At 44.3% G+C, this 10144-nt stretch overlaps 1 protein-coding gene across 1 annotated transcript in view; it reads left to right on the top strand.

Annotated features, from left to right (window-relative positions):
• LOC146359743 (uncharacterized) overlaps nt 1-8657 on the top strand; it is a 57591-nt gene extending 48934 nt beyond the window's left edge. The window contains exons 19-21 of the mRNA XM_084832053.1: nt 2112-2196; nt 3139-3259; nt 5932-8657. Of these exons, the coding sequence (XP_084688179.1) occupies nt 2112-2196; nt 3139-3259; nt 5932-6079 (354 nt within the window). The 3' untranslated portion in view covers nt 6080-8657. The remainder of the gene's footprint in view (nt 1-2111; nt 2197-3138; nt 3260-5931) is intronic.
• Nucleotides 8658-10144: the final 1487 nt, after the last annotated feature.

Raw genomic sequence — 10144 nt, forward strand, 5'->3', positions numbered from 1 at the left:
AGAGATATGTATTTTTCACATACAGTGCAACCCCACCTCCCTTTCTGTTCCTCCTGTTCTTTTTGAACAAGTTATATCCTTCAATTGCTGTATTCCAGTCATGAGAGTCATCCCACCAAGTCTCAGTTATACCTATCAGGTCATAATTTCCCTCTTGTATTAAGAGTTCAAGTTCGTTCTGTTTGTTTCCCATACTCTGGGCATTAGTATATAGACATCGAAGACCATGTGCTTCATAGTCTGGCTTTCTTCCTACATGTGTCTGAAGACTATTATTGGGCGCTATCAGAGCTGGTCTCTCCATTGCAGTGCATGCGCCTATGTCCATTGTTACCCCCAACATTACATCTCCCTTCCCCGTAGGATTCAGTTTAAAGCCCTCCTGATGAAGTTCTTCATGCTGTGGCCAAACATATTCTTCCCATCCTTTGTGAGGTGCAACCCATCCCTAGCCAACAGCCCATCTTCCAGGAAGTATAGCCCGTGGTCCCAGAATCCAAATCTTTCTTGTCGGCACCACCTTCGTAGCCAGTCATTCACCCGGAGTATTTTTCGTTCCCTTTCTATCCCTCTTCTAACTACTGGAAGGATGGATGAGAAAACTATCTGGGCCCCAAAGTTCTTGAGTTTCCTTCCCAAAGCTTCAAAGTCTGACGTGATCTCTTCGTAGCTCCGCTTGGCGGTATCATTTGTTCCCACATGGATGAGAAGAAAGGGATACCTGTCAGTGGGCTTTATGAGTGCAGGCAACCTTTCAGTCATGTCTCTAATCTGTCCTCCCGGGAGACAACATACCTGGCGAGTCCATGGGTCTTCGCAACATACTTGGGTCTCGATCCCACGCAGCAAGGAGTCTCCCACTACTACCACTCTTCTTCTTCTTGTAGGCCTGGGTTTCATCGCCTCTGTTTGACTGACCTTTAGCCTCTTGCTCACTCTCATGCAGGTTCCCCTGTGATTCTTCCTCTGCAGGCTGTCCTCCAGTCTCATCCGCAAGTACCTGGAATCGGTTCCACAGCTCCACTGCTTCCACTGGTGCAGAGTGGCGTCTAGTTCTTCTTCTCCTAACTGTCACCCTTTTCCAAGGGTATCCTCCATTCCATTTTTCTTCACCTCAGCATTTCCCACTGCCTCATCTTGCTGTTGCTCTTCAAGCTTCTGGTCTGCCCTTTGCTGCTGTAGTTCCCCCATTCTGTCCAAGAACTCTTCGTGTTCTCTTATTCCCCGGAGGGTCGACAGTCGCCGCTCCAGTCCACTTACTTTTTCCTCCAGCAGCGTGATCAACTTGCACTTGTTGCAGGTGTAGGCCATGTTGTTCTCAGGCAAGAAAACAAACATTGCACACACCTTGCAGGTCACCACCACTGGAGAGTCTTGTCCTTCCATAGCCTCTTTTCCCTTTTTGTGTCTAGCTTTGTGATTGTTCTAGACTAGCCTGTGCCTGTTCCTCTACTCAGTAGAGGTTAAAAGCAGAGTCCCACTGGTGTGGAAGTGTGTTTTACAAGACAAATAAATGAAAAAAAGTTAGTAAAAAAATAATAATAAAAAAAATGTTAGGGGCCTCCCCTGCCGAACTCCCCTGGCCAACTCCTGTTTGCTCCCCCTGTTCTCTCTCTCTGTTCACTCGCTGTCTGGGAGCTTGCCTGCTTCTGTAGTCCCTGGACCAGCTGGAGCAGCTTGCTGTGCTCTGCTCTGCTCTGCTCAGCTGGGAGGCGGGAAACAGACTGAAGCTTCCCGCCCAGTCAGCTGCTGGGAGTACTCAGGCCACACCCCTCCAATTCAGTTGGAGCTCTCAGAAGCACCTGGTGAGCTCACAGCCAATCAGAAGGATAAAGGGCAGCCCCCTGGGCTTCCTGCAACCCACTTACCTCTTAGCCTCTGTCTCCTTTGTCTCTTCAACCACTGCAACTCCCCTGGCCAACTCCTGTTTGCTCCCCCTGTTTGCTCCCCCTGTTCGCTCGCTCTCTGGGAGCTTGCCTGCTTCTGTAGTCCCTGGACCAGCTGGAGCAGCTTGCTCTGCTCTGCTCTGCTCAGCGGGAAATGTTGTTCCGGAGATAACTGTTTGGTTAAAAAAATGGTAAGTAATCAATACTTCTTTGTTCTTGTTGCAGATTTATTATTATGCAGATGCACAGACAACCAGAACTATTTACCCAAATGGCTTGGAGGTGCTGAAGTTTCCTAATAACCAGATTGGTATGTGATCTTACCATGAACTTACAGGCATATATCTTTGGTAAATGTAGCCTCTCAGGTAACAAATGCATATTCAAACTACCTTTTCCCCCTCTGAGGAAAAACTGTTTATAGACTAATGGTACATATACCATTATATGAACACATAAATCTTAAATAAGGAACTTGCATATTTCTCTTCCATTGACAGAGTGACTTTACACACTGCACACTGAGGTAAATGCAGCAGACCTGTGTTGAAATCCCTGCTAAGCCATGAAGCATGGGTTGCTCTGGGGAAGATTGCATTGTATTGTATTAGGAACGTCTATACTACTCTTCAATAAACACTCTCAGGGTGGTATACAGTAGACAGATATATCCAGAGTGGGACCATAGTAGGTAGACACATATGTAACAAATTCTAGAATGTTATATCATCTACATATAGTGTATTTTCTCATCCCCACTCTATTATAATTAGTTGAAGCATTTCCATTGATTCCAGAGAGACAATTCTTGGATGATTTTTACATAGACACATATTCCTATGTTTTTAATGTACCAACTTACAAGTTCCCTTTCTAGGAAAAAGGTACATTTTCATTGGAATTACTTCGATTAATTTGTATTTCTACTAATCTAAATGCTGTTCCTTTTAAAAAGAATATAATTGTTGCTGTTGTTTGCACATCATCAGCAACACCCTACTTGGGAAAGTATAAACCTAAAATGTGGGCCCTGAATCAGGGAGTTGCAGTTTATAGTGCATCTAAAGCTGCTTTAAACATGCCAAAAATCCTACATAGGAGGTACATCCATGTAGGAAATTGAAGGCCATCCATGTGTTGGTCATTACATATGATGATCATACATGAATGTGTTTTATGCACAGTGTCTGCACACCAAGAATCCATGACCAACCATGTTTCTAAGGAGATTTAAAGATATCTTTTTCTACAGAAAAATACCATCCTGATGGTACCGAAGAAATTGTGTTTCCAGACCAGACAGTGAAACGCTGCTATGATGGTGGCCTTGAGGAAACTGTTTTCCCAGATGGCACAGTTGTCAAAGTAGAAAAGTAAGTAATAAAAGGGATATGAACCAGGTACTGGAAAGGGGGAACCATCTGATAGAAGGGTTATTTTGGCATAGTCTCAACTCTCTGCTGATGGGATTGGAGAGTCTGGTGGACCTCTGCAAGGACAAGTTACTTTATGTAGCCTCCTGCAGTAGATTTTCCTTTCCTACATTTCTTTTTCCCAGTTTACATACCCATGAGTGGAACCAAAGGTGAGTCCAAGTGCAACAGGAAATGTTTGTTGCATCTTTGAAAAGAATAATTGTGTTTGCTTATTTTATAAAGCTTTTCACCTCCCCGCACACCTTATCAGAAAATTACGATTCCTGCTTGTAAACTCAGGAGTGAATTGAGCTTGAAAGCCTCAGCCCCATTTGGTCCTGAATCAGGAGGACTGACCATGCCTCCGTCACAGGGGCCATAGGAACATTGGTCCATCTAGCCCAGTACTGTTGACACCGACTGGCAGCAGCTCTCTTGGGATTCAGGCAGGAGTTTTTCCAGCCCTACCTGGAGATGCCGGGGATTGAACCTGGGACTTTCTGGACTGAACTTTCCAGGAACTTCTGTATGCAAAGGATATGCGCTACCACTGAACTCTATGGCCCCTTCCACACAACGTTCTTATTCTTTGTAACTCTTTGGTTTGAGCTCATCTGTGTCCTAGTGCTAGTTTAGGAACAGAGGAAGCTGCCTTACACCAAGTCAGAAAAGTAATTCATCTAGCCCTCTCTCCAGGGTTTCAGGCAGGGGTCTTTCCTAGTTCTGTGTGGAGATGCTGGACATTTAACCTGGGACCTCCTGCATTCAGAGCATGTGCTCTACCACTGAGCTACGTCCCCTGCCCAATATGGTTGACCAGCTGCCCTGTGTGAGAGAGCAGGGAGGAAGACAGGCCAGCCAATACATGATCACATACCTGCTTCTCAGAGTATTTGAGAAGCTCAGAGTTGTTGCTTCTGCTGCTGCTCTCCTCCCCCACATTAAGAGGAACAAATTGTTCTCTGTGTACTGGAGGGTTTTTTTGGGGGGTGGGGGGGTTGTTGAATTCAGCATTTTAATGTTCTGTTTTTCAACTATTCCCCTCTCCTCCTCCTCCTCAGTCCATTTCTTATGTGTGTGTGTGTTTTTCATTTTTAGAATACAGGATTTTAAGATAGAATTATTGTATATTGTGCCTGTTGTGAATTGCTGAGGTCAAGAAGCAGGATACAAATCTAGATATAAATAAAATCTCTCGAAAAATAAGCCAGGATGCCAAGAAATTGGACACCCACAGCTTTAAAATACCTTTGACAATAATAGAACAAATTGACACCTCTTAAAATTAATGTGCAGTGTGCTTAAAATAAAACAAAATGTGTTGTTTTTCACAAAGGGCACAGCTGACCTGCTGCTGAGGGAGAACTAGTCGGCAAGATAACTTTGTTCAGGAATGGACTAGGGAATTGCATGGATGATAACGATATGAATGGCTATGAGGTCAGATAGTGCAATGCCACCAAGCTGGTACTCCTCCAAGGGCTGGTTCCTCTTCAGCTTTGATAACTCATGGAAACTTAGATCATGTAACATCACCTTAACTACGTAGGTAATTCCCAGACCAGTATGCCCCAGTCATCAGGATCAGTAATGTATGAAAAATAATCACGTGATGAGGATAATCCCACATAATGGGAGCAATATGAAGTTGTACCACAGGGGAGCGTCCAGATATTTTCAATCTGGCAGGTAACAACTTTAGTAACATTCAAATGGGACCTGCAACAAAACGTTGTAGTGTAAAGTGCTCCTCTTCACTGTTCCAGCCATGCCCTCCTCCATGGTACTCCACTGCATTTTGCCTCCCACTCATTTCCCCCCTCAACAGTCAGTTCGCATTCTGTGGCCATTGGGCATGGTCAGTCCTCGGATTGTTTTGGGGATTCTCCCCCTTAGGGTTTCTTCTAAAGACTTTTTGTACTTCTGCAACCCTGGGGTTCCCTTGAATCTGCTGCTACCTCCCTCTTGTGTGGGGATGCTGCTGTTTTGACTATATAAGCAATGGCACTCACATCTGAATACTGGAAATACAGGGGATGATGAATTAGGCCTACAACAAGCTAGCTAGGGGGACATGAACTTGCCCCTGGTGCTCTCATAGTTTGTTTCTGGTTTGGGCCAGGAAGCACAGTGCCAACCCAAATGTGCTCTATTAGTGCAATACAGGAGTTTGAGTGGCCCACTGTTCATATTTATTACCAATTCTCAGGAACAACGGATATTCAACAGGCACGATACATTTGATGTCAGAATTTGCAATATTTGAGCTGCAAATTCATTTTGACTCTGTAATGAATTAGATGACCTGTTTGTCAGGAACCACTAAAGCAAGGCAGTCGTCAGCACTGGCCCTTGCTACAACAAGACATGTGAATCCCTGCTCCAAACTATATATTGCTCTAGTCCTGTAGGCTTGTAGAACATATGCCTTGTGCTGCTGCATGCTTTCCCAAGCATCCAGGTCTAGCCACTGTCTGAGACAGAACACTAGACAGGATGGGCATCTGAGCTGTCTTACTACAGTGGCTCCTAGGTGTAAAGTGCTTGTTGTTAGGACCTCCATTGGTATGGACAAGGCTCCTATGGGCATACATCCTTTGAAGTTTAATGTTTAATTTATTGCTTTACAGAAGTGGAGTTAAAACCATCCAGTTCCGTAATGGGAAAACAGAGATTCACACTGCGCTGTCCACAAGAAGGGAATACCCGGATGGTACCGTCAAGACTGTCTATGATAATGGCCAACAGGAAGCCAAGTATTCTTCTGGGCGAGTTTGAATCAAAGATGAGAAGGGGATCCTCATCCTTGATAAGAAGTGACTCATTCCTCTGGGTAGTGTTCTTAGTGTCATGTTATATTATGTTATATTTTATTTCTATGCCACCCTTTGTCCAGAAAAGGCCTCCAAGGTGGCTCAAACAGGTTAAAATAAAAGTATAAAATTGAAACAATATAGTAAAATACAACTTACAACAAATTAATTTATTAAGACAGCAACATATCAGTAACATCTTTTAAAAAGTCAGATAGATATACAACATCGAGGTTAAAAACAATAAGCTCAGCTATCATAAAAAGCTCAGTGAAAAAGGATGCCCATTATCATCTGTTGGAAGAAGGAAAGAAAGGCGCTCACATGCAGCTCCTGGAGTTCCAAAGCCAGGGAGCCACCACAGAGAAGGACTGATTGTGCTTTCCCACCAGCCTAAGCTCAAATAATGACAGGATGCCAAGCAGGGCCCGCTCTGTAAATCTCAGTCTTGTATGGCAGTCTCATATGGGGGTAGGAAGACCTTCAGATACATTGGACCCAAGCCATTTAGAGCTCTACAAGTAAAAACCAGCACTTTGATTTGGGTTTGGAAACAAACCAAGGAACCACTGTAACTCTAAAAGTATAGGGGTAATATCCTTCATATAACTGGCTCCAGACACTACTCTGCCAGCAGCTTTTTGCACCAATTGTAGTTTTCAAACTCTTTTCAAAGGCAGCCCCATGTGGAGTGCATTGGAATAGATCAGCCTTCTCCAACCTGGTGCTCTCTGCATATTTTGCATTACAACTCCCAGAATTCTTGACCATTAGCTTTGCTACCTGGGGCTGATGGGAGTTCAAGTCCAAAACATCTGGAGGGCAACAGGTTGGGGAAGGCTGCAGTAGGCTAACCTAACCTAGATATGACCAAGGCATGAGTGGCAGTGGTGAGATCTGCATTCTCCAGAAAAGGTAGCATTTGGTGCACCAACCAAAGCTGTGTAAAAGCACTCCCGGTCGTAACTACTACATGACTATTCAGCAGAACCCCCAAACCATTGATTTAATCCTGTAGAGGGAGTCCAACCCTTCCAGAACAGAAGGAAGACCAATCCCTGGATCAACTGTCTTAGTGAGCAACAGCACCCCCATCTTATCTGAATAATGTCTCCATTTGTTAACCCACATCCAGCCCATGACTGCCTCGAGACAATGGTCTATTGCCTCCTCGGAATTTGATGGAAAAGAAAGGTAGAGATGAGTGTCATCCATATATTGATGACACTGTACTCCAAGCTCATGGATGACCTCCCTCATGGCTTCATGCAGATGTTAAAAGGCATGGGGGACAAGATGGGTGTTTAACAGTAGACCCCCTGCACCACTTTCTGGAACCTGCCATCCAAGTAGGACCAAAACCAGCTTAAAACAGTGCCACCCAGCCCTAACCCAGCAAGATGCTTCAAAATGATATGGTTGATACTATTGAAAGCCACTGAGAGGTCCAGTAGAACTAATAGAAATGCACTACCCCTGTTCACTCCCTGGTATAGATCATCTATCAAGGTGACCAAGGCAGTTTCAGTCCCAAATCTGAGCCACAATCATGACTGAAGCAGGTCTAGATAATCCAATCCAAGAACACCTGGAGTTGGGTCACCACCTTCCACTCGCACCTTGCCCCCAAAGGGGAAACTGGAGACTAGCCAATAGTTATCCAGGCCAGAGGCATCCAGGGAGCCCCCGCCCAGCAATAATCTCTCACCATAGGCCTCTTTAATGTTACAGGCAGCTTCCCCTTTCTGTTTGAAATGTACATGCAGCTCAAGGGAGTTTCTCTTTGAGATCGATGTTTTTCTGCTGTGGATGACCAGATTTTTAACTGATTCCTTCCCAACATTATTTATCTGCTCCAGCATGATTAAGTGGATGTGTGCCAATGAAAAGAAAAGAGACTGCAGAAACTCTAGTGCAGCCATCCCCAATCTGGTGCTTTCCAGATGTATTGGACTGCAACTGCCAATGGCCATGCTGGCTGGACATTATGGGAGCTGCAGATCAACACAACTAGAAGGTGCTAGGTTGAGGAAAGCTGCTGTAGTGTCATGACTCATGAGTGGAGGAGTGTGTGAGATATTCAGATCCACCTTGGGGCTCTAGTACAATCCTGTGTGGATCACTAGCACAATGGGAGAGGGGGCTTATGCAACAGGCAAGAGCTCTGCAGCGGTGACATGAACCTGAACATCAGGCTGTCCAGTCTTCTGTTCTCATACTTGTAATTTGGATGCTGAACTTGAACCTAAACAAGTTGGAAATGGCCAAACGTTTATAGAACAAGTTTGTAAAACAAGCCAGTTATAGACTAGGCTAGGCTTCCCCAACTACTGTCCTTCAGCTCTATTGGATTTGAACTCCCAGCAGTCCCAGCAAGCATAGCCAATGATCAGGAATGCTGGGAGTTGTAGTCCAAAACATCTAGAGGGCACCAGGTTTGGGAAGGCGGGATTAGACTTTGCATACACTTATAATTACTTGTTTCTACTATTCACTGATTTAAGTGCATTAATGCAAATAATAAACTGGGTGTGTTAACAGGTGACCATTTTCCTTCCTATTTTTTCTCTAGAGAAATCCATATGTTAAGGAGATGGTGTGCAACCTTTCCAGCTTTTGTACTTATACTGAGAACAGAACTATGTAATAGACTAAAAAGAAAGAAAGGGGTGGGGAATGATATTTCCAGGCTTTTCTACATGACATGCATCATTATTACATGATCAATTTCAAACTAAAGCTAAATGAAAGATGGATGCTAAAGGATAGTTAATTTACGTCCACCAGATAAATCATGGTAACTAAGAAACTGCTTAAAACTTAGCTGTAGAAAGAGACAGTGGCCCCAATCCAGGAATCACCGCATGAAGCAGAACATGCTGATGCACACGAGGAATTCCCCCCACCACACAGGTGTTTGGTGACACTCATGTATATTTATATTGTCATATTTCAGCTACCGACAAGCACATGACTACTTATATAAAATGTACATTGTCTGTGAAATTATAAGCCAGCCTTCCCCAAACTGTTACTTTCCAGATGCGTTGGATTGCAACTCCCATCAGCCCTAGTCAGCATGGCCATCACTCTATGCAGTGATTGCTAGTGACTATTATGTGTCATCTTTATCTGCAGGCTCTGAGCTGTAAACCTGCCCAGATGAAACAGAAAAGGGGAAAAAAATCATGGTGCTGGCATCCTATACAAACAAGAGATTCTTAAAATATATATCAAACTTTTCATATACTAAGTGTGCAATCCTATCAAGATATGGCGATAGGCTAAAAGGATAGGGCAGAAACACCACTATGTTGGCAGAATTTGAGTTTAAAGCACCACTACCTGAGGTACACTGATGTCACTGTGCAATATATCAGCCAACTCTATGTCTGTGTATCTACACCAATAATACAACTCGGCTGGTGTAGTGGCCAAAACCGGATGTGGGCGGGATAGGGGAGGAGACAACCCAAATCCTATATACCTTCAGACCCTGACCACATCTTTGGACTGACTACAGAGGGGTAAGTAAAAGTCCACCCACTGAACTCCCTGGAGAGGGAAAGAAAACATCAAAGATCCACTGGATCATACTGCGTCAGTTGCAGTCCATCTAGCTCAGTATTGTCTACACTGACTGGCAGTGGCTCTCCCGAGTCTCAAGCAGGGTCTTTCCCATCTCTACCAGGAGATGTTGGGGACTGAAACTGGGACACAAGGGTAAGCATGCAGGCCCACATGCAGCTACGTTCTCTAAATTGGTGACTCCACTCCAGCCATTGCTGCTATTAGCCACACACGACTCCCTCCTTCCTCCCTTTGTCTTGCACAGTCAAAAAGGTACTTCTGAGGCTTTTTCATATGGACCTTTTATCCTGTGATTGAGATTGCTCCTTCATGGAAGTTTGCGGGCTCTTTACATGATGCCGTGACCCTCCAAGGCATCTCCTGCACTAAATGCTTTTTGTTCCGTTTTTAAATAGATCGCAGATTATGAGCTATCAAATTATCCTGTTCTGTTCCACTT

This window comes from Heloderma suspectum, chromosome 1, assembly GCF_057233095.1.
Source record: "Heloderma suspectum isolate Gila_16-S chromosome 1, 16-S_ref, whole genome shotgun sequence".
NCBI lineage: Eukaryota > Metazoa > Chordata > Lepidosauria > Squamata > Helodermatidae > Heloderma > Heloderma suspectum.